The sequence below is a fragment of the Spironucleus salmonicida genome, chromosome 9, assembly GCF_000497125.1.
Source record: "Spironucleus salmonicida strain ATCC 50377 chromosome 9, whole genome shotgun sequence".
Classification (NCBI taxonomy): Eukaryota; Fornicata; order Diplomonadida; family Hexamitidae; genus Spironucleus; species Spironucleus salmonicida.
Genome location: NC_090604.1, coordinates 431,061 through 451,870, shown reverse-complemented (window position 1 = coordinate 451,870; position 20,810 = coordinate 431,061). Strand labels below are relative to the sequence as shown.

Sequence of the window (20,810 nt, the reverse complement as noted above, 5' to 3'; positions counted from 1 at the left end):
ATCTTATTTATCATTTAATCGATTATCTTAACCATATAGAGTAAAAATGTCCACAACAGGCACATGCACCAAACGTAGCACAAGCTGCAAAGCTGGCCACTTCTGCCCAGCTACTGATAATACAACCGTAAACTGCATTCCTTGTGAACAAGACATAAAATTCGGACAGGGCTGCTACTGTGTTGATAATACAGTTATCACAAACTGCAAGAAGTGCACAGGAGATGATTGCGCCACTTGCCTCCCTGGCTCGTACCTCAATGGAAACATCTGCTCTAGATGTTCAAAAGGTTGTGCCGAATGTAGCGGTGCTGACTCATGCTAGAAGTGTGCCGCTGGGTTCACAATGGAAGGAGATGAATGCGTCAGAGTCTGCGATAACAATTAAGACTGCGAGGATGAAGCTTCTACCTTTTGCCAGATATCCTTAAAAATGTGCGTGAAGTGCTCTGCTCACTGCGACATTTGCTCATCGGCGACGTTCTGCAACGCGTGCGATGGGAATACTCATATTACCACAATTCACGGTACGTGCACAGTATTGTGTATGGGAATGAACGATGGTAACTACTGCAAGGACGGTGCTCCTACACCCTGTGTTGCAGGGCTTGATTCTGCCTGCAAATGCGGATTTGCGGAGAATTGCGCTTCGTGCAACACTGCTACAAATGGTTGCGAAACGTGTCTCCCTAATGTTATTCTGGGAGCTGGTGGGACGTGTACGGATTGTGCTAGTGGGTTCAAACCCATTGGCAATATGTGCTGGGCAGATTAGCAAAGTTCTGAGGCCAACAAGATAGGGACTGGGGCGATTGTGGGCATCGTGGTTGGTGTTTTGGTGGTCGTTGGGGCAGTGGGGGGCGGCCTGGCTTATTATTTTGTTAGGAGGGCGAAGAAGTGAGTGGAGTTACAGTGGTTGGTAATAGATACGTTCCTTGGCGTGCTTTTTAAGCTTTCTCCTCGGATCGTCCAAGAGTATGCAGGTCGAGAGGTGCTAAAACCGACTTGGACCATTGATATGAAACGCTACAATTTACACTGTAGACTACCTTAGTAAAGACTACGACTCGACATGCGTGCATTTCTGCTAGGGCACGCAGTTTCAACAAAATTTAGCTGAGGACGTCATTTTGGTATTGCGGTAATTTACTATATAAATATAGATTATTTAGCGTTCGGTTTCATAATGCATACCTAGCAGGCTTGATGTCATCGCTAATAATATAGAACACCCCAATACACTTATTAAGCGGTGTCAGTCTACCAGCACACTAGCTTCATACCCATTCGGTATCCAAAAAGTTCGGTACCCAGCGAATGGCCGTTTCTGGAGGAAAGCTTGTCCCCGAGCAGGTATTTTAAATTATTATAGTACAAACACTGATAAACTACCAGCAATCGCATAAATTAGTATTAGCCGTATACAGCTGCTCACTGCTGCTATTTCGCACCTAGCGCGGACGCAGCATTTGAGCCCTACCCCTATATTACGGTCATGCTACTTTATTATTGTTAGTGTTATCTCTGCCTAGCCCCTCCCACCTATTTTCTGCGAGCCACCATTGTAACACTTTTGATGCATTACCCTAACACGGACTTCGCTTCAACATGCTTTGGTGCGCTGGTTCAACCACTCGTGACCCAATTCCCCGTATCTAGCAATATTCCCATGAAACCTATCCATCTTTAAAACTCCACCGCGCGTGCTTCCATCCTACCCCGAACCGTTAGTATGCGCCTAACTCATCCTCCTGCCCACCCACACCAGGCAAGACCTGAAAGCCGACTATTTCTGCCCACCTGCACCCCAATGTGCCTCAGTATCTTAAGCCCATAATGTACATGCTACTACCAAGCTCACATGCAGTAAAACAATTTCGCCAGCTATGCCCGGAATTGTACGTACTGAACACGTCACGGGAGCATTCATGCAAATGGCCAGTGCGGTATTCCCTAGTTCCCAATGCGACCACCTACCTGCAGTACCGCCACGATTCCGCTCTGGAGCTAGAGAACTCAGCGCGACTACATTAGATTGAAATCACTTTGCCATGACCCTCCATCCAAGAGGCGCCGAAAGTATGTCGGGAAATGCCCCAGAACAGACCGGATACTATCTGCCGCTGGAGATAATACAATTTATTTCATAACACCTGATGGTGTCTGCACTCCGATTTGAGATAATTTGGGGACAGCTTATGTTTCACCGCGGAACATCTCCCGGGACTACGCCTGCGCGTACTAGGCACTGTGGACTACCTGTATGTCCTTAACTAAACCTGGTATCAATGCGTGCCGAATGCCGCACTCAAATCGGCGGGCATTGCGCTCCCTGCGGAGCCGGTTGGAGACTATAGAGATTCTGGCTGCCAGAGTTAACGGGAGATCAGGTAAGAAAATAGGAACTACGGCGATTACTGGCATCGTGACGACATGTGCTCAGTCCGAGAGTTACCATCTAACCTTGTGAAGAGAAGCAAGAAAATAGTCTGGGATAACCAGAATTGTGGATAGACAAGGAGCAGTTGAAAAGGTCGCGGAGCGCATGCAGAGATCTTGCAAATGATGTTTGAATATGTATAAGAATGGGATTTAGAAAATATAGGCAGCGAATGTCTGGTGCGTTAGATTTCATGAAAAATGCACACCATCAATGCCCTATTCCACGCAGCAGCTTTGGGCCTATATTGTGGGAAAATTCTGCTCGCCGTTACGAACTCGCCTGCAGTGTTCTGTGGAGCCCCTAGTTCGGCAGCACGCGCCTGTCTGCAATTCATACTATAGTAGTATACAGTAATATCAATTACTATACCGAATTTGAACCTGCCCAAAGTGGATTAGCGACTGTCTTCCACCTCGGGTACCGGCCTTTCGTGCGGAATGCACCGAAGCCTCGCATTCAGAGCGGCTTCGAAACGGGGCCCTTTCATCTAGTTCCATATTCTATAATATATCAGTTTACATATAGTAATGCTGTTCTACGGCTTAGGCAAATGTCGCTCAAGGTCAATAGCGCGTAGCCACCGCCCGAACCACTTGACGTTCTGGCTTACTACGCTAAGGGGCATGCATTTACGAAGCCGTGTCAGAGAATGCATCGTAAATGTGAAAAGAGGAATCCCGACCCCCGTGTTATTCGGCCTAGACGGGTTTGTTGCTTTTTGACCGCTCTGATTAAGAGGTTGTTGGAAGGAATTGTTATTGTAAATAAGTATATATAAATCCATATTGAAGTTGTGGTTTATTGGATTATTTGTATATTATACGCTAGAGTAAGATTTTAGTATCTTGCAGAAAGAGGACAGGTAGTTGCTCAAAGCTAGCTGGGAGTTCCTGCTAGTAGTTAATGGTGTGTTGCACTGGCGAGATGGTGCATAAACAAGTGTAATTAAAGTAATTAAAATACTACGAGGTTCGTGTTTATTAACTATAAACCGGCATGATATATAAGTACCTGTTACCAAACTGCTGTTTTGGACTATTTATGCCTAGGATACTATCTACTCCACATTATCATATTTTTCCAGAATAACACCTTGTTTCGGGTTACGCCTATTATATGAAATCCAAATAAGCGTAAAAGCAACAACGAACATAATTACCATACTAATATAATATCATAATATTATCTTTGGCCAGAATGCTCATAATTGCTCTGCGCGCATCGGCCCCAAACTGCTTCTCCACAGAATCGTACTTAGAGGGAGAAATACAGTCCAGACTATTGTCTATCTTCCTCATACCTCAGGTGCTGCTGGACCCCCTCTGCCTCGCGCTTGACGGTACCGACGCCGCTGCGGAGCTCATTTACGAGGGTGCAGCGAGCAGTAGTATCCCAGTATTCACTGCCCGCCCTTTCGTCTACCGCGCCAACGTCACGAACGAGGGCGTATTTCCGATATCGAGCCTCACCCAGCGCTGATCACGACCCTGACCAAAGTAGTCAGCGCCGAGTACGTAGTAAAAATCCAGAAGGCAGGCGACTACCGGGGAACTCTGAACCAGATTAAGTACCCGATAGCGGACGTCTCCTCCTACTGGAGCAACCTGGCCTTCTCCTATTCCGCGATCCAAGGCGACGAAATATATTTTTTGAGCTGTCGCCGAACGACTGCACGATGCCGGAGGATGCGAAATTGCACCCCAGGATCACTTTTAGCAGAATACTACAAATCTCGTGATGAGGGACTTTGAGTGAGGCACCGACGCTGGCGATTACAAGCAGCCGTACGTTCACAACCGTGTCACCCGTTGCTAGCTGCGATGTAGGGAAATTGTTGACGAGATTGAAAAGAAAACGTGCTCTACTATAATTGCTTCATCACTACCAATTTGTAGTCCAGATTTGGCGTGGGTTATTTACGATACTGTCGGAGTCGAGACGATAGTTATTTAAGACGCAATACGGCAGTAAGCTGACGGCTCATTGGCGTGCGGCGAGAGAACCAGCATTACGCGCTATTTGACCCGGACAGGTATATTTGGACCATGATCAGTTCAGCAGTCATCCGGAGTGTGTAATTAGTGCAGATAGCGTTGCTGCAGACTTCATCTCAATGCTTACCTACTAGGACCAAATTATTCTGGTAACTGCGGGGTATTCGCTAGAAGCATACGGGAAAAGGAATATTTTGCTAGCTCAAGAGATCTGTCCAGGGTGTTTCCAGAAAGTATGAATCTGTACCCCTAGAGCAATTAGCGCGACGCGAGTTGGGACATAAGTTGCCGTTCTACATGTGGGTGTAAGGTGTCAAACACTGCATCTATTTGACCGTTATTGCCGTCTCAAGTAGCGACAAGATTGCCCTCCGGGTATGCAGCCCCTTCGACGACCTTTGCACATACACTAGCGACACCATGTAGCTGGTGATAACTAGCAGCAGGCTAGAGGTCGTGTTTTAGCAGACATTCGAAATCGCTATTAACTCGACAAGTTCTATGCAATGTAAATAGTATTAGACTCATAAAGACATAGTAGGAATACTAATTAATAATCCAGAAACTATTTTTACAGTTTAAGGGATAGTTTTAGCATGGTGAGTAAAGAAATTAACTATCATACATATAGTTCTTTTATATTACTACATCTCTGTAACACAGGAATGTATTTTGTTATTAGCATGGTAAAATTGCTAGGATATACAAAAAATGCTACTATAAGAATGTAAATTTAGTTTAATTTATAATAATATAACACTGAAGTAAAAATTCCTGGTATTTGTTCAGTTTTGTGATTCCTGTTGATTTAATCTGCAAAATAAGTTACTAATAAACTATTATAATAAGTTTTAATAAGCTCCTATAAAGGAACTACATTACTCCACATGTTTTATGTAGCTTACATAAAAATATTGGTATAATTTATTTTTAACATAATACTATATAATAATGTCTTTGTATGATTAACTAATTTAGTTTATTTAGCATTATTGATGAAATCAACGATCTAATACTATAATAATTATTTTGCTATTTTTACATAGTTTGACTGCGGTTCTCAATAAGTTTGGAATGAATATTATTTACTATATATTAATAATATTATTATAAAGATCTATTAGTTTAATAAAATGAACCATTACAAATCACATCCATTAAATGCACTACAAAAGGCACTTAAGACTCTTAATACGTCTCCTGATTTAGATGAATCAATAATTTCTGTTGCAAGTTAGCTAGAGATTCTTGATAACACGTATTCTCAGTCATAATCTGTTACAAATATATAAACTATTAAAAATGAGATCACATAACTCCTAGATTCTATTAATCTGAAAACAGTAAACATGTATGAAGATGAAGAGACAAGCTAGGACTTTGTTTTCACATCAATGAATGAATAATGAGTATTTGACAATATCACATTACAATAGTGAGAAGTTTGTGTAGTTATATAAATAGGATAATTTTGCCTAATTATGTTGGTAAAATTTCTTAATTATATAAGTTTCTATATTATTTTTAATAAAAATAAATAAATTGAAACTGGTTTTCAAATATATATATCATATATATAATTATTGATTATAATAATCATATTTATAATATTTTAAAATATCATTTTAGTAAAAACTAAATATCATTATTTAATATCTTATAAATTCATTCATTAGTAAGTTAGTAAAAATAGTAATTTCCAAGTGAAATTGTCTAGTTTATGTGATATGCAACCATAAGGAGTCCTTTCTTAAAGGAAATACTCTTACTAATTGTGTATGAATTGTAATAATTATAAACATAATTAATCAAAAATTCTATTTTTATACCAAAATACACGATTTTTAGAGTTTTATAACTAATATAAATTATAATTCTAATCTACTATAATTGAATAAATCAGTCAGCTTTCTTCTCTTTCCTTATAATAGCAAAAATAATAATTAGCTCACCAAACGCAAATATGTTAACGAAACTTAACTAAATAATCAAAAATACTAATATATTATCAAATCTGATTTCATTACTTATTACATATAAACTAGCTCCTCTTACAGTAAACACAGTACATTCATTAGTTTGAAGTATATCGTTAATGTTTTCTTTTACCTAAAAATTTACTTACTAAATTGCTAGTTTCTAGTTTATTTTAATCTTAATTAGCTACTTACATTTAATTTATAAGTTAGAATTTATAATCTATCATTCCATATCCTCATAAATATCTTCGCAAGATTTACTATAGTCGCTTCTAAACTATATAGTAACACCATGTTTACCTTTCATGTCTAAAATTGCTAAATAAATGCAGTATTTAACCATGTATACCGTTGTAAAAACTACCCAGTTATTTCTCCAGCCTAGTTAAGCTGAATAAACTATGGATAAATAACTAAATCATTAGCTAATTGAAGTTTCATATCAGCATGAATTGCGATATACTAAGACTGACTGTAATAATATAGTGAAAATTCCTCCAAATGCCTCCCGGCGGAATTTCCTTATTTCATTATTGTATCTAACTTTACGATATGCGTAGTTTAATCAATCAGGCACTCTGGCTGATCAACAATAGGAGCATGGTACAGCGAGTAACCGTCTGGGTTGATATAATAAATCAACCCAATCTTTTCTGCACATACAATTTACCCGCCACCTTGGTATTGAACCGTCTCATATATAACTTCTGTAACAATTTTACCTGTGAAGTAGATCAGCTGCAACCCAAATGTATACTCGAGACTGGCAGCAATATAGTCCACCGCAGTCAGACAGTCTTGTCTTTATTCTGAGTCTATAATTTCTCTACACACTAGTTAGAAGTACTTAATATTACTATGCACGTAGGGGTGCTAATACTCATCCATCTCGGGCCCCTCCTCGAATTCTGCTAGTACCAACACGGACTTATTCAGACTAAACATGATGCTCGGGTACAACTGTGCATCCATGGGGATCACGCGATCGTTGGGCTCCACCTCGAATGAATTTTTTTGTTCTAGAAAATAGCGGAATATAAGAAGACGAAGTTAGACCAACACGAAGAACCGTCAGCGTTGAGGTATCTGATAGTGGTAAAAGAACCATGGTAGTCTGCAACCTTCTCGATGTGGGCAATATAGTCTGCTACGATGACCTCGATGAGCGTGACTGGATATAACCTTCCAGGGAGGAACTCGTAGAGAAGCAGTTGGGCGACGATGTGGCTAAGATTATGGTGAGAATTTCGGATTTCAAGGTAGAGAATATGGTGAAAAATATTCAGAATAGGCTAAGTGCTGATTTTGAGCAAAATACTATGTGGAGTAGTGCGAAGAATTGAATATTAAATATCTACCAGAAAAACGGATAATAACCTGAATAACTAATTTCATTCGATATCTAAAGTACTCATTTGACTAAAAAAATTTTCTGAAATTTAATGTTATTATTATATCAAACATAGTAGAATTAAATTGTGAAAAACTGTAAAAATGAATTGAACGACGAGCATCAATATGGCATCAAAAACTTTCTTAAATTTTCAATTCCCTTTTGAATCAACTAAATTCTGTCTTTAACCACCAAATAGCGCATTTTCCTCACTCGGCTTTCTTATCAGTTTTCTCTTCAGCTTTCTCCTCGGTTGCCTTCTCCAATTGCGTCAAATGGTCGTAGTAGAACCACGAACACGAAAAACCGATCCCCAAAAGCACGAACGGCAGCCCAACTTTCCAGTCCAGCATGCAGACAAACCCTCCGGCAGCCAAAATTGCTAAACAGCCAAGAATCATCGTAATTTGCAGCGTTCTGCCATATCCGTCGTTCAAAAATGACAAACAGCCGGTAAATGCTTCGTCGTCCATTTTCAATTTTTATATACTTAATATATTATATAATTAATAAGATTCCTTTCCTTTTCAATTTTCTGTAAAATTCAGTCATCCTTCTTATAATCATATAATATTCATTATAAGCAAAATTTCAACTCCATCCCATAAATCGATATAATTCCAATAATAACGTTCACTCTTATTATTATTCTTCGCCCTGGCCTTCATCGTCTTCGGCTCCTTTTTCGCCCTCTGGCATCTTGAACTGACTGGGGTCAAAATTGCTGAAGTCCATTCCGCCGAAGTTGCCCATATCCGGCATGGCGGTCTTGGGCTTCTCCTCCTCGTCCTCGTCGATCCAACGGTCGAAGTCGACGCGGACATATGGAAGCTTGCCACCGTTGTTGAGGGTGGGCCAAAACTCCTTTTCAACAGTCTTTTTAGTGAGGAGGACCTCAATCGACTGGGCTAAATTTTTGAATTTACAGGCAGAGGGGTCAACTTCCTTGAAGAGGTTGAACTTGCAGGAGTAGTCCTGCTTGTCGGCATTGCAGGTGAAGCTAAAGGAGGTCTCCTCCATCTTGATGTCGACATTAGCAGCTGAGCTGACTTGGATGCGTAAGTAAACGACATCTTTGTTCTGTGCCCAGAAGATAGTTGGGTGTACCATTGAAGGAATGGTGAATTTTAAAAATTAGGAGTGAATTGATTTTTTCAAATTAGTGATATAACACATATAATAATAAAAATAAAATCAGTTTTAAAATTAATTAATTTGGATGGAGCAAAGCTGTGAAAGATAGATTATGAATATTTAAAGGCTCAAATATCGCTATCTTCAACAATCTGGATGCTCATACCACTCATGCTCACTTCGTTTAATTCTAGACCAAACTAGTTTACAAAAGAAAAACTTCGGTCCTCTGACATTTCTAGTGCTATGCTTGCGTTATTCTTATTGATTAGAGATTTAAACTAAATTGGTGGCTTGTCCGCGGTTGGATTTTCATTAAAGTAGAAGTTCATGTGTAGAATAGAATGAAAAATATTATATTATAATATATAAATTATACTTACAAAAAGTAGAAACTAAAAACTGAGTTTAGTTGTCTAAGAATATAATAAAATAAAACTAAACTTTCGTAAAAGACTAAAATATACGTATATAGGTCTCACTTATTTCGTCTTAACCCTAAGGGTCCTTTAACATTCGGTTTATAGGAGGAAGGTCGGCTAGCATCTTTTGATGAAATCTCTTCTTCACTTACTTCGATTGCTTAATAGTAATTCAAATACGTTCTCTAAGGGCTTTATAGAATCTCTGATGATTCCTAGGAAAAATTCATCTCTTTTAGGGGCTATAATTATAGTGAAACACTTTTTTAAGGTACTATTTTCCTTGGTGTTTAGACATGAAAATCTTCAGTTGATGAAATATCGAAGCTAACTTCCTACTTTATTCCTTAGTTAAAGTTCATTATTGGTAATGCTGAATATGACGATTGTATATCATAGTCTGAAACTCTGGATAGTCGAGATAGTCGAGTTTATGATGTTCGATGTACTAGCTCTGCCATTTCTTAAAACACTGGTAGTTTTGTATCGCTAGATAATTAAGAAAATTCACAATCTGATCCTAGAAGTCGGACTAGGTTTTTGTTGAAGCCATCCTTTTAATTTAAACACTCGTTAATAGAATATCTTAGTGTGTTGGATTTTATCGATTTAAAAAGGATTTCCTCAAGATTGAAGTTATGTTATATTTTAAAGTCATAAACATCATGAAATTTAATATGAGCGTCGTCAGATAGTCTCAGTTATTAATAATTATAATTTAGAGTGTTGTAATCTTACAGTTTTGTAGGTGAAAGCGATATCAAGCCGTTCCCTTTCTACCGTTTCATTTATTAATTTAAAAACTATTATATATTATCAGATATTAGTATATAAAGTCATAAATAAGAAACATCATACTTTATACTAATATATAAAATTGAATATTTCATTTAATAGCTTTTTCTAATTCCATGAGCTCAGCTAAGTTCTTCTACTGTTCTGAGATCATTTCATTCATTTTAACCTAATCTTATGCTATTCTATCTCTTAATTACTTAATTTAATCATTTGGGTGATGAGTAGTAAAACCTTACTCTATATTCATTGGTACTAATTTTCTTTCATATAACACCTAGTTACCCAATAACTTAAGGTCTTTTTATATATTTTCAATGTTCTCGCCAGTTTCGAAATTAAGTAATTGATTAAGCATCTACGTCTTCTACTAAGCTTTAGCAACTGATTTTTTCAAATTATCAACTGCAGATGCAGCCAAACTTTCCTGTTAGTTAGGGAATACGATAGAATCATGATGGTTTGAAATAACTACTGATGTTGTTAAATTAAGCTCAGGATTATGAATTAGGATCTCTGGTTGTCTTATTTTTTGTTATTAAGAACTTTATATTTAAAGACTTGAGGAGTTTCGATTCATAAATAATGGATCTGGTTTTCCAACACGTTGTTTTTAATCAGATTAATTAGAAATCGGTTTTTCAATTGATGAAACCGAGTTTTAAGAATCATACATGTTCTAACGAAGATGTTATGCCTATTCTGGTTCACGTACTGAAACGATTAATTCATGAAATTTTTATGGCGTGGAATGCATCTTTTCATCGAACTGTTAGCGTACCTTTTTCAGTTACAAGCGATCTAGGTTACCATATAAAAATTATTCCAGCTTTAAATGGAACTCTAAATTTCCACGAAATATTTGTTTTGCAGTGAACATTATTTATAGGGCGGTGAAAAAAATTATTAAATGATTATAACTATATATTATTACCATCTATTTCCTAGAACAAGTAATTTTTTTATAATTAGCTAGAAACTGAACTCCTATTTATATCTACATGGGCAACTATGTATTTGAATACAATACTATTATAATTTGCAACTGAAGGCAGCTGAAAAAGAATTGTAATTTCAAAAAAATACTAGGAACTTGATTATTATATTATAGTATATAACTACTTCCGCTTCAAATTATTATTTCCACTCCACGCGGAGAATGGTTCAATATCCCGAGGAACGTAAATCTCTTTGTATCCGCGAAGGTAAGCATACTATCCACAAGTGCACCATCTATAAGAAAGGAAAAGATTCTCTTAAACGTTAGGGTAAGAGAAGATATGATCGTAAACAGCGTGGTTTTGGTGGTCAGACCAAGCCCATCTTCCACAAGAAGGCAAAGGTTACCAAGAAGAACGTTATCAAACTTACCTGCAAGTCTTGCAAGGCTGTAAGCTTCAAGGTACTTAAGAGATGCCACAGATTAGAGCTTCAGAGAATGGGTGCTGCTAAGAAGCAGAAGGGTGCCTTCGATTACTGATTAATTACTATCTTAAAAGACTATTAAAACAACTTCACTATCTAATTTTGATAAATTTTTTGTGCATGACTACAAAACTAATTTTATTGAAATTTAATTATAACTAATATTACTTATTTATATACTTAGCTATACTCTATTTATTATAAATTGTCAATCAATACAAAAAATATAATATTTCTAAAATATTTTTTAATAAATAAATTCAATACTATTTATAATATAATAACATATAACACCCGTTTTTCTCATACTGATTATTATCCATCTATAGAAAAATTTTCATATGCATTAAGCAAAACCTGTTTCTTTCAGCTATTTTTCTCAAAACTTCTTGAACCATTTTGCAAATAATTAAAATCTATCATTAGTAAAATTGTATAAATTGACACAATTTTACGTTTAGTTATTAATTGCATTATTTAATAGCAACTCTATTATACCAGCAATAACTGTACCTTTGAATATTCGCATGTTTATTTCCACGTAATAAATATATTTTTATTAAATGTAATGTAATTTATTATTATATAATAAACTATTCATTAAAAACTAAAATAAAATAGCACTGTTTATATATACTATTTTACATATATCATCCTAAAACCATAAAGTTCGGTTCTTTCACGCTCTAGATTGATAATCAAGCAAAAAATTCACGATTCTCTATAGATTATATTATCTTTGTTTTGCAAGTGCTAAACAACACCATTACTTCCCCAATCCTCTTGAAACTCTCTATGATCAAGTCCTTTTAAACTAAAATAACTTCGAAATATATAGTTATTATATATTAGATGACCTATTTACTTTTGGCGCAAATTCCGCTTCGCAATTTCTCAAAATGACCCTCACTCCGAAGGATATTCCATTTGTTCCAGGACACGTTTTCCAGGATCCCACCCGCACTGAGTACCACAAGGCCCACGCGTTGGACAAGACACGCGCATCACTCCAATGTGACGACGTAAAGGCCTCTGTGGCTCCGCAGGGCTATACGCTCACATAATTTTGCCAGAAATCAGTTCTCCAGGCTGACCCGAACAGGTAAACCACGACCTTCACTAACACGCTAAACTACCAGCCCTCGAGCGCGACACAAATCACCTCCCGCGGCGTGATTGCGTGCAGGAAGAACCTCGTGTAGGAGGCTCCATTCGGCGCCACACAGCTCGACAGAACCGCCCCCTACGCCACGTTGATGTCCAGAGACCACGAAACAGAGCGCGCTATGGCCCGCCAAGTCGAGCAGTACAAGCCCGCTTTCGTGAAGCTCGACGGTGTTGTCCTGCGCTTCTACGCATGGACGGCTGTTGAGATCCAGGAAAGCCAGAACGAGCGCGTACGCGTCCGACACGACCTGATCGACTACTGCGTGGTCGACGGCACCATTATGGTCCAGGAGAGAGTAATTTTAAACTCCGGACATCCCCAGGGCGTCATTTTAAAGAGATAGAGGATCCCAATCGACTACAGAAACCAAGAAAGCGGATATTTAGGTATAGAAGACTTAATAATCGGCTCAAGCGTAAATCTCTTTGGCACGATTTACAACATCTACGCGTGCACAGAGGACACCAGGACCTTCTTAAACGCTGAAAACGTCCAAGTCAACCCCGATATCCCCGAAAATCAGGTCCCGACTGACGAATATCTCGCTACGAGGCAGTCGCGCCACATCGCAGAAACAACGAAAGACGTCGTGACGAAGCACATCGCAGACGACAAACTAGCAAAATATCTCAGACACGACCGCGAAGTTCTCAGTTTTAACGCATTTTGGGACAACAGAGACTCAGCTTTCGGCGAGGTCAGAAACTTCATAATTCAGTACTTTTTAGCTGACGACAACATTCAAGTACTCGAAGATCTGCCCGCAAATTGCGGCAGAGACCCCTGGCCCGTTTTTCTCAGAAAACAGAAAGTGCCCAGATCAAGAACGATTACGATGTTCAAAGAGCACGAAGCGCAAACTCACATGTTCATAAGAGCGCAGGATTTCCACGTTGGCCATTTTATTGACATTTTCAACAGACAAATGTTCCTGACAGGCTGCGACGACTTTACGTTCAAGTACATGACATAAGAGCTCGGAGTGCCCGAAATTCAGATGAAACCGGCCTGTTTGCACAGCCACGCGGCAGGTCAATCTTGCACGCCAAACTGCAAAAATATCGCTTCAATCGAGAAAATTTCGCGTTTGGAGGCCTCTTTGCTCTTCCACGACGACGTTCACGGAATCGGTGCGGACGAAGACACGATCGGATCCTGCGTTTCCGTGCATCCGCTTCCGCCCAAAAAGGACATTTTGAAGTGGATGAAATACGGCGATATGCAGCTAAAATTCGTCGCAAAACTCGTTCCTTTCGAGGGAAAACCGGTCCATATCACTCACGTCGATCGCCGTTTTGTGCTCACTTTCTACTTTTCTGACGACACTTTCGCGATAAACGAAATTTGCACGACGACGGCGACCGGTTTTGGGTCGAGATTTCTGCAGAGAATGCCGATCGTGAATCCGGAGCAGACCGTTTCTGAGGATTGTGACCGTTTGGGGCGTGGCAGAGGCAAGATTTACTACGGATGGAGAGATTGCGTCGTTGGCAACGTTTTGAAGATCAACGCGCACGCATTTGAGATTTTGGAGGTTGACGAGAGAACGCAGAAGATTTTGAACGGAATACAGCTTTTTAACAGTTTGGACGAATTTGAGACCACTCTGTTCTAGGGGACGCAGGCAATCGATTTTTAGGCTATAAAGAGCAGAATTGAGGGCGAAAGGAGCGGAAAGTGAGAGATATTGGGTTTTAACATATAATAGAGATTTTTTAGGCGAAATTCTACGGTTTTTTGAATTTTATAATTGTCATTATTATATAAATTAATTTCGAATTGGAAGGGAAAATTGGATTATTTTAGGAATTTATTGGAAAATTTTGGCTTGATAAGATATATTATTATATGATAAAGAGTTTATTTTCTAAAATAGTGTAATTTTTTGAGGTAGGTGGGTGAATCGAGTGAGGAATGGGGGAAGGTGATGGTAAAAGATGTATAGTTAATTTGGCAGGTTGGTGTTTGGGTATGTTTCGAGATTTTTTGTGTATTGGTCATTTGAGTAATTTGGAGGGGCAGCGTGGTTGGAATGTCCTGGAAACGCTGGTGGTGAGTTATAGTGTGTTTCTTAACTAGTTCATTTCATTAGCAAGTGAAAGGTTTATTAAGAATAAATCTAGTGATCGGAAACGCGTTATGAGATTTGGGCTTAAAATTGATAAATTACTTAAGGATTTTATGGATATTTGATAGTTTATCATATTAAGCTCATGAAAAATATCACTACATTCGTTTCAAAATCTAATTAAGATCAGCCAACATAAAATCAATATCCACCTGGTCAGGGAAGTCTTTTGGCGTGTTGATTCCTGTGTGCGAGCCGCTGTGTGCATTGGAATATTGCTTTGATTCAATATTCGATGGGGTAATTTCGCCTTTTTTATATAATTTGTAGTACTTGTTCTTAATTATTTAAGCTGAAATATGGGGAAGAAAAGCCTACTAAATGTGAGCAAACTTAATACCATAGAGACGAATACCTTCATTCAGCTGATAAACCTCCTCATCAGACCAGTTATGATAGGGTACTGGGTTAGTTTTTTGTGTCATTTTATAAAAACCGTAAAATATATAGAGTATATATTATTAATAAATATATATGAATAGTAGATTTAATGAAACTTAAAAATAATTATCCCAATTTTTTATATATTTAGATATTATTATGACTTGAAAGAAAAAACAAAAATCTCGATAATTAATTAGTCTTACGTTAGAATCAGCTTAGTCTTCTATTTTGATTATGACATGATAAACTATAATATTTTATAGTTAAGATTATAATTAATAGTAATATAACGCTCTCAAACTATACATCATTCATTAAATAATAATATATTATCACTGCATTATGAATAATCTTTAAGTTTATAATGAGTAAGTAACTACTCTTATAAATAATATTATTTGTATATTCATAATTTTATACTTTTCTTTGTTATAAAACTGTATATATAGTATTAATAATTTTAGTGGTAGCATTTGTATTGTGAATTTGAATATAATTCTTATATTTATGTATTTACATAATTACTTATTAAAAATTTTAGGATAATAAAATTTAGTCTTGTGCATTTCAATTTTTAGTATTATATAACAGAAACATTTATGTAAGTAAAAAGTTGCAAAATATTACTTATCTATAAATAATGATATTGTTAATGAGAAAATTTCAATATATAATTATCATATTACTAAAATGTATCCAGACTGCAGTTTTGATAGACTTCACTTTGGAACTTTTTATTATTTAGTGTGGATATTTAGTATAATTAATTTTTATAAATTTAGGTAACTATTTTATTTAAATTATTATTTTCTTCCAGTATATTATAATATTTCAATTTGAAAAAGAATGAGCTTAGTTTACTGTTAATATTAATTTAGTTAGCTGTTATTTATTTACATCAATTTTTTAAAATGATTAATTTGCGACTAATTGCATCAACTGATTATCGTCTACATAAAATTCAATGGCTAAATAAATGTAATATTTACTTCAATATCTTATTTTTGTATTGCTATTTTATGTAGCGTAGTATATCTTTATTTTTGAATTAAATCAATAATCATATTTAAATAATCTAATTCATGCTTACTTATAACAACTATAAAAACTTTTAAAAACTTATTCCATGTTGTTATTCTGTTAGTATTCATAATATTTCCGTTTTTATTATTTTTATCTTCCAATAATGTCTATAATGATTAAATTTATTGTAAATAAATTTTTATGTATCTTTGGATTTAAATATTGAAAAAGTTATATAGCGTCACTTCGTAGTAATTAAGATAGCAACCTAAAATAAATGAAAAAATTAGATTGAGTATACGCTTTTCTGTAAAATATTGAAAATTCACAGCTATTAGTCATCTATCAATTTAAGCAGTTTTGATAAAATGCTGCCAACACCTCTCTTTAAAATAGAAGGTTTAATATCTGTTAAATAAAAAGTTACCTCGTCTATTTATTTACATTACTTTAATTACCTATTTCACTCCTCCCGAAACACCTACAGCATCATCTCGCCGTGTTCGACAGCGTTAGATTTATTTAATCCATGATGATTTTTAATCCTATTCCGCCATACGAAGTATACTGCCACTCCTAACACTACTAGTCCCAGAATTAAGCCAATTGTGACCCCAACGATTGCTCCTCCGCTCATATAATCGCTTGTACAGATATCTCCATTTAAAACAAGGCCTTGGGTACATTCACTGCAGCTCTCAACAGAACTACAAGTAAGACAGCCCTCTCTGCATTTTTTGCATTACAGTTTATCCTTAAAATACGATTTTTCGCATTATGTGCATTATTTACTAGAACTCTCAAACTCTTTGCAGTTATTTGAAACGTCCGTACAGATTGACGCAATCACCACAAAATTATCTAAACATTAACCACATTCAACAGGGTTATCACCAGAGCAGGTCTTGCAGCTGGTATCAGTTGTCTTACACGCATCTTTAGAAATGCATCCTTGATGCACAAGCACAAAATCAGCGCTGCAAGTCGAGCATTTAGACGGATTGGAGGAGTCGCAAGTTTAACAATTTTCCTCGCTGGTTTTGCACAGGTCCTTGGGCACGCAGCTTTAGCCTATTAGCGTGTAATTCGCCTCGCAGGCGCCGCAGACAGCAGCAGAAGTGGCATCGCAAGCGCTGCAATGCTCAACCCTGGCAGACCCGGCCTTGCAGTTCACGCAGTCCGGGCCGGAAAATGTGTATCCAGCCGCGCAAGCCGCACAATCTAGAGGCATTTTTCCATCACAATTTGCGCAGTTCGCGACAGCAGCAGCGCCTGTTTTACAGTTCGCACAAGCGCCCAAAATGAGCTGGTAGCCGTCTGAGCACGATTTGCAGGTTGCTGGATCAGCGATAACGCAGCTGTCGCAGTTGGAATTAAGCTTCCCGCCAGCAGTTTTGCAGGCGCTGTCGGAAACGCAGTTTCCAGCTACTAAAGTGAAGCTTTCAGCACAGGTCTGGCAGGTAGAAACTGCTGTTGGATCACAGCTGGCACAGTTGGAAATCGCGTTTTCGCCAGTTTTGCAGCTGCCGCATTCCTGCCCTTAGAGCGTGTACCCTGCCCGGCAGCTCAAACACTCGTTCCTGCTCGCGCATGTTTCGCACTCATCTGGGCAGGCGGCACATGCGCCGTTGAGGGGATAAAAGCCAGCAGCACAGGTACTGCACGTTGCGGAATCTGTGCAATTTGCGCAATTTTCAAGACAATTTTTGCACACATTCTGCCATGGCTGGCTTTAACAGAACTTCCCGCTGCTGCAAATGTTACTGGTATCGCATTCGTGCTACGCGATTTTGTGGCAAGTTTTTTAGTCTAAAATGTGGTTTTCTGCGCATTTGGTGCATTCATTTTCGCTGTCGCATTTTTCACAGCTGAATGAGCAGTTTGTGCAAACCCCATCATCGCTAAAATAGCCATCATCGCATATAGTGCATTTCAAATCTGTACCGCATTCGGTGCACGATTTTCCACACTGCTCGCATTTTTCTAGTTTTAGCACATAGGCCTGAGCACAGGATACACACTTTCCGTTCACATCTGTGCTAGCACAGTTTTCAGGAAGAACCACGCACCTGTTACCAGTTTCGATTTTAACGCAAAAATAGTTATTTCTGCATTAATTATAATTGTTGCATTCGTTTTTAACACAGGTTTCCCTCTAAAGCTCATACCCTAATTGGCAGACCCTGCACTTTATATTGTTTCTACACTAAATGCAGTTTTAAGGGCATTTAGAACAGTTTTTACCGTCATCCTAAAAGTAACCGTTTTAGCAAATTTTGCAGGTGGTCGCGTCCGTGCATGTTAGGCAATTGTCAGAGCAGGCTGAACACAATTCATTAGACAAGAAAAAAAATCTTTACACTTGGTGCAGGTGCTAGTGTTGCATTCTGAGCAATCTTGTGGGCAGGTATTGCATTAATTATCGGATAGTTTGAATCCCTCAAGACACGCTGAGCAGTTTTTATCATCAGTACAGGTTTTGCAGCCGCTACTGCATTATATGCATTTAGCTTCGTCTCCTAAAAAGAATCCTAGCTGGCATTTATTACATGCCGGATTAATTCCGCATTCAAGGCAGTTATCTGGGCACTTTTTACAGCTGTTTTCTTCCAACTTAAAGCCGGATAAGCATGTAAGACAATTAGAATCTGTATTACAGGAAGCACAGTTTGTAGAGCACTTTTTACAGAGGTTATTGTGAACCGAGAATCCTGGAAGGCATTAATCACACGTTCTCGTACTATATGGCTAACATTTTGCACAATTATAAACTCTGCATGCAGAACATGGTTTATTCCACGTACTCCTGTCCAATTCACATACAAAGCCAATTGGGCATGTCTGACTCCAGCATATGTACTCTGACATTTTTGGAAAAGTGTCAGAAGATAAAGTATATAAATTTATAAATTAGTAGTGGTTAGTTTCTGAATAAGGTATTGTATATTGGTTTTTCCCGCCTAAATATTTCACTAAATTACCGTGAACAGGTTTTAAAATGACTGTATTTAGTAATATTTCACTATGGAAGAAACTTAAACTAGAAAATGATGTAGGTTACGAGACGATTTACTAATTATAAAAAAATTATTATAATTACTGAGTTATTTCGATATATCTTTTATATATACATAATAACATAAGAGAATATTAAGTGTGAGAAACTAATTTGTTAATACTGGAATATATTATAAATATTTAGAAAATATATAAGTTTGAAAAATTACACTTACACTATTATAAAAATTAAAAACTGAGTTAAATTGTATTGTATAATATATGCAAAACATTACAACCTAACAGTCATTTTACTGAATTTGACAAGTAATACTATTAGTAACATAAATTACTAAATTTCCTGAATATACAAGTATTTACATCACTTCTTACCCTTTCTAATGAAGTAATAGGTCAAGCCTCCACCTACCGCGCCAACGACCACCAAAACACTAATTACAATACCAACAATCGCCCCAGACCCTATCTTATTGGCCTCAGAACCTTACTATTCTGACCAGCACCTACTGCCAATGTACGTAAACCCAGGAGCACAGATATTACATGCACCATCTTTTCCCTTAAGAACATTAGGCAAACACGTCTCACAGGCATTCTATGCAGTGTTACACGAAGCGCAATTGGAGGAAGTTCCACATTTACAATTAGAGTCAATCCCTTCACCGCAGGGTGTGGCCACTCCATCCTTGCAGTAGTTCCCATTTGTTAGACCACTACACATAGCTGTGCAAGTTCCCTTAAGTGTGGTAATATAATTATCCCACTAGCACCCGTTACAGAACGTCGCGGACGAGCAAACTTAGCAGTTAGCAGAGCATCTCACGCACCTCTTTTAGGTTATGTCGCAAAAGGTTGAAATTTCATATTCGCAGTCTTTATTGCTATAACATACGTTGCCTAATTTGGCATTTTCCGTTGTGACCCCGCCGGTGTATTTCTGGCATGAATTGGATTCGGTACATTCGGCACAACCATTTTGGCATTTAGAGCAGACGTTTCCATTGAGAAAAGTGCCAGGGAGGCAGGCGGTGCAATTTTTCCCAGAGCACGTCTTGCAGTTTGTGGTAACTGAATTATCCTCGCAGTAGCAGCCTTGATCGAATTTCATGTCTAGTTCACAAGGAATGCAGTCTACTGTGTCCATGCCACTCGTGGGGCAGAAGTGGCCTGCTTTGCACGTTGTGTCAGTTCGTGTACATGTGCCTGTTGTGGTCATTTTATAATTTTATACTGTCAATAGAATTGATAAGATAATAAATAAGCTAGTTTCTTATTTCGGAAGAAAAAAATAATATCTTATTTATATATATTTACTTACTCTTACATCCCGTAAAATTATTAAACTTCACTAATTATCATTTAATATAGCATAGTATAAAAATAGATTTATTACACTTTAGTTTTTGCTAACGGTATTATTAACAGAAGTAAATAGCTAAGTTGTAAAACTTGTAAAATTTCTAAATATGGTAATCGTAACCATATTCTATTTGGCATCTTCACA

The 20,810-nt window shown here is 37.5% G+C and overlaps 20 protein-coding genes across 20 annotated transcripts; 10 read left to right on the top strand and 10 right to left on the bottom strand. All coding sequences in view use genetic code 6, as the record gives it.

Moving 5' to 3' along the window:
• Window positions 1–46: 46 nt before the first annotated feature.
• Window positions 47–901, top strand: SS50377_28632 (Cysteine-rich membrane protein 1; the record flags this gene model as incomplete). Its single annotated transcript, XM_067912392.1, has 1 exon — window positions 47–901. One exon carries the CDS (start codon window positions 47–49, stop codon window positions 899–901), a length of 855 nt encoding a protein of 284 aa, XP_067760449.1.
• Window positions 902–2,016: 1,115 nt separating this feature from the next.
• On the bottom strand, window positions 2,017–2,424 carry SS50377_28631 (uncharacterized protein; the record flags this gene model as incomplete). The annotated part of the gene is made up of 1 exon (XM_067912391.1): window positions 2,017–2,424. One exon carries the CDS (start codon window positions 2,422–2,424, stop codon window positions 2,017–2,019), a length of 408 nt encoding a protein of 135 aa, XP_067760448.1.
• A 188-nt stretch (window positions 2,425–2,612) lies between these two features.
• On the top strand, window positions 2,613–3,443 carry SS50377_28630 (uncharacterized protein; the record flags this gene model as incomplete). The annotated part of the gene is made up of 1 exon (XM_067912390.1): window positions 2,613–3,443. The coding sequence occupies one exon, from the start codon at window positions 2,613–2,615 to the stop codon at window positions 3,441–3,443; it is 831 nt and encodes a 276-aa protein (XP_067760447.1).
• Window positions 3,444–3,640: 197 nt separating this feature from the next.
• Window positions 3,641–3,922, top strand: SS50377_28629 (uncharacterized protein; the record flags this gene model as incomplete). Its single annotated transcript, XM_067912389.1, has 1 exon — window positions 3,641–3,922. The coding sequence occupies one exon, from the start codon at window positions 3,641–3,643 to the stop codon at window positions 3,920–3,922; it is 282 nt and encodes a 93-aa protein (XP_067760446.1).
• Window positions 3,923–4,488: 566 nt separating this feature from the next.
• SS50377_28628 (uncharacterized protein) lies at window positions 4,489–5,040 on the top strand (the record flags this gene model as incomplete). The annotated part of the gene is made up of 1 exon (XM_067912388.1): window positions 4,489–5,040. The coding sequence occupies one exon, from the start codon at window positions 4,489–4,491 to the stop codon at window positions 5,038–5,040; it is 552 nt and encodes a 183-aa protein (XP_067760445.1).
• Window positions 5,041–5,570: 530 nt separating this feature from the next.
• Window positions 5,571–5,846, top strand: SS50377_28627 (uncharacterized protein; the record flags this gene model as incomplete). Its single annotated transcript, XM_067912387.1, has 1 exon — window positions 5,571–5,846. The coding sequence occupies one exon, from the start codon at window positions 5,571–5,573 to the stop codon at window positions 5,844–5,846; it is 276 nt and encodes a 91-aa protein (XP_067760444.1).
• A 1,574-nt stretch (window positions 5,847–7,420) lies between these two features.
• On the top strand, window positions 7,421–7,759 carry SS50377_28626 (uncharacterized protein; the record flags this gene model as incomplete). The annotated part of the gene is made up of 1 exon (XM_067912386.1): window positions 7,421–7,759. One exon carries the CDS (start codon window positions 7,421–7,423, stop codon window positions 7,757–7,759), a length of 339 nt encoding a protein of 112 aa, XP_067760443.1.
• Window positions 7,760–8,018: 259 nt separating this feature from the next.
• On the bottom strand, window positions 8,019–8,282 carry SS50377_28625 (Transmembrane domain-containing protein; the record flags this gene model as incomplete). The annotated part of the gene is made up of 1 exon (XM_067912385.1): window positions 8,019–8,282. The coding sequence occupies one exon, from the start codon at window positions 8,280–8,282 to the stop codon at window positions 8,019–8,021; it is 264 nt and encodes an 87-aa protein (XP_067760442.1).
• A 160-nt stretch (window positions 8,283–8,442) lies between these two features.
• Window positions 8,443–8,919, bottom strand: SS50377_28624 (putative Chaperone HSP82; the record flags this gene model as incomplete). The annotated part of the gene is made up of 1 exon (XM_067912384.1): window positions 8,443–8,919. One exon carries the CDS (start codon window positions 8,917–8,919, stop codon window positions 8,443–8,445), a length of 477 nt encoding a protein of 158 aa, XP_067760441.1.
• Window positions 8,920–9,071: 152 nt separating this feature from the next.
• Window positions 9,072–9,275, bottom strand: SS50377_28623 (uncharacterized protein; the record flags this gene model as incomplete). The annotated part of the gene is made up of 1 exon (XM_067912383.1): window positions 9,072–9,275. The coding sequence occupies one exon, from the start codon at window positions 9,273–9,275 to the stop codon at window positions 9,072–9,074; it is 204 nt and encodes a 67-aa protein (XP_067760440.1).
• Window positions 9,276–9,421: 146 nt separating this feature from the next.
• On the bottom strand, window positions 9,422–10,153 carry SS50377_28622 (uncharacterized protein; the record flags this gene model as incomplete). The annotated part of the gene is made up of 1 exon (XM_067912382.1): window positions 9,422–10,153. The coding sequence occupies one exon, from the start codon at window positions 10,151–10,153 to the stop codon at window positions 9,422–9,424; it is 732 nt and encodes a 243-aa protein (XP_067760439.1).
• Window positions 10,154–10,251: 98 nt separating this feature from the next.
• On the bottom strand, window positions 10,252–11,040 carry SS50377_28621 (uncharacterized protein; the record flags this gene model as incomplete). Its single annotated transcript, XM_067912381.1, has 1 exon — window positions 10,252–11,040. The coding sequence occupies one exon, from the start codon at window positions 11,038–11,040 to the stop codon at window positions 10,252–10,254; it is 789 nt and encodes a 262-aa protein (XP_067760438.1).
• Window positions 11,041–11,319: 279 nt separating this feature from the next.
• SS50377_28620 (Ribosomal protein L44) lies at window positions 11,320–11,640 on the top strand (the record flags this gene model as incomplete). Its single annotated transcript, XM_067912380.1, has 1 exon — window positions 11,320–11,640. The coding sequence occupies one exon, from the start codon at window positions 11,320–11,322 to the stop codon at window positions 11,638–11,640; it is 321 nt and encodes a 106-aa protein (XP_067760437.1).
• An 844-nt stretch (window positions 11,641–12,484) lies between these two features.
• Window positions 12,485–14,434, top strand: SS50377_28619 (Flagella associated protein; the record flags this gene model as incomplete). The annotated part of the gene is made up of 1 exon (XM_067912379.1): window positions 12,485–14,434. The coding sequence occupies one exon, from the start codon at window positions 12,485–12,487 to the stop codon at window positions 14,432–14,434; it is 1,950 nt and encodes a 649-aa protein (XP_067760436.1).
• Window positions 14,435–14,667: 233 nt separating this feature from the next.
• SS50377_28618 (uncharacterized protein) lies at window positions 14,668–14,946 on the top strand (the record flags this gene model as incomplete). Its single annotated transcript, XM_067912378.1, has 1 exon — window positions 14,668–14,946. The coding sequence occupies one exon, from the start codon at window positions 14,668–14,670 to the stop codon at window positions 14,944–14,946; it is 279 nt and encodes a 92-aa protein (XP_067760435.1).
• Window positions 14,947–14,976: 30 nt separating this feature from the next.
• SS50377_28617 (uncharacterized protein) lies at window positions 14,977–15,306 on the bottom strand (the record flags this gene model as incomplete). The annotated part of the gene is made up of 1 exon (XM_067912377.1): window positions 14,977–15,306. The coding sequence occupies one exon, from the start codon at window positions 15,304–15,306 to the stop codon at window positions 14,977–14,979; it is 330 nt and encodes a 109-aa protein (XP_067760434.1).
• Window positions 15,307–16,751: 1,445 nt separating this feature from the next.
• Window positions 16,752–17,519, bottom strand: SS50377_28616 (Cysteine-rich membrane protein 2; the record flags this gene model as incomplete). Its single annotated transcript, XM_067912376.1, has 1 exon — window positions 16,752–17,519. The coding sequence occupies one exon, from the start codon at window positions 17,517–17,519 to the stop codon at window positions 16,752–16,754; it is 768 nt and encodes a 255-aa protein (XP_067760433.1).
• Window positions 17,520–17,589: 70 nt separating this feature from the next.
• Window positions 17,590–18,294, top strand: SS50377_28615 (uncharacterized protein; the record flags this gene model as incomplete). The annotated part of the gene is made up of 1 exon (XM_067912375.1): window positions 17,590–18,294. One exon carries the CDS (start codon window positions 17,590–17,592, stop codon window positions 18,292–18,294), a length of 705 nt encoding a protein of 234 aa, XP_067760432.1.
• A 22-nt stretch (window positions 18,295–18,316) lies between these two features.
• On the bottom strand, window positions 18,317–19,156 carry SS50377_28614 (Cysteine-rich protein; the record flags this gene model as incomplete). The annotated part of the gene is made up of 1 exon (XM_067912374.1): window positions 18,317–19,156. The coding sequence occupies one exon, from the start codon at window positions 19,154–19,156 to the stop codon at window positions 18,317–18,319; it is 840 nt and encodes a 279-aa protein (XP_067760431.1).
• Window positions 19,157–19,667: 511 nt separating this feature from the next.
• On the bottom strand, window positions 19,668–20,522 carry SS50377_28613 (Cysteine-rich membrane protein 1; the record flags this gene model as incomplete). The annotated part of the gene is made up of 1 exon (XM_067912373.1): window positions 19,668–20,522. One exon carries the CDS (start codon window positions 20,520–20,522, stop codon window positions 19,668–19,670), a length of 855 nt encoding a protein of 284 aa, XP_067760430.1.
• Window positions 20,523–20,810: the final 288 nt, after the last annotated feature.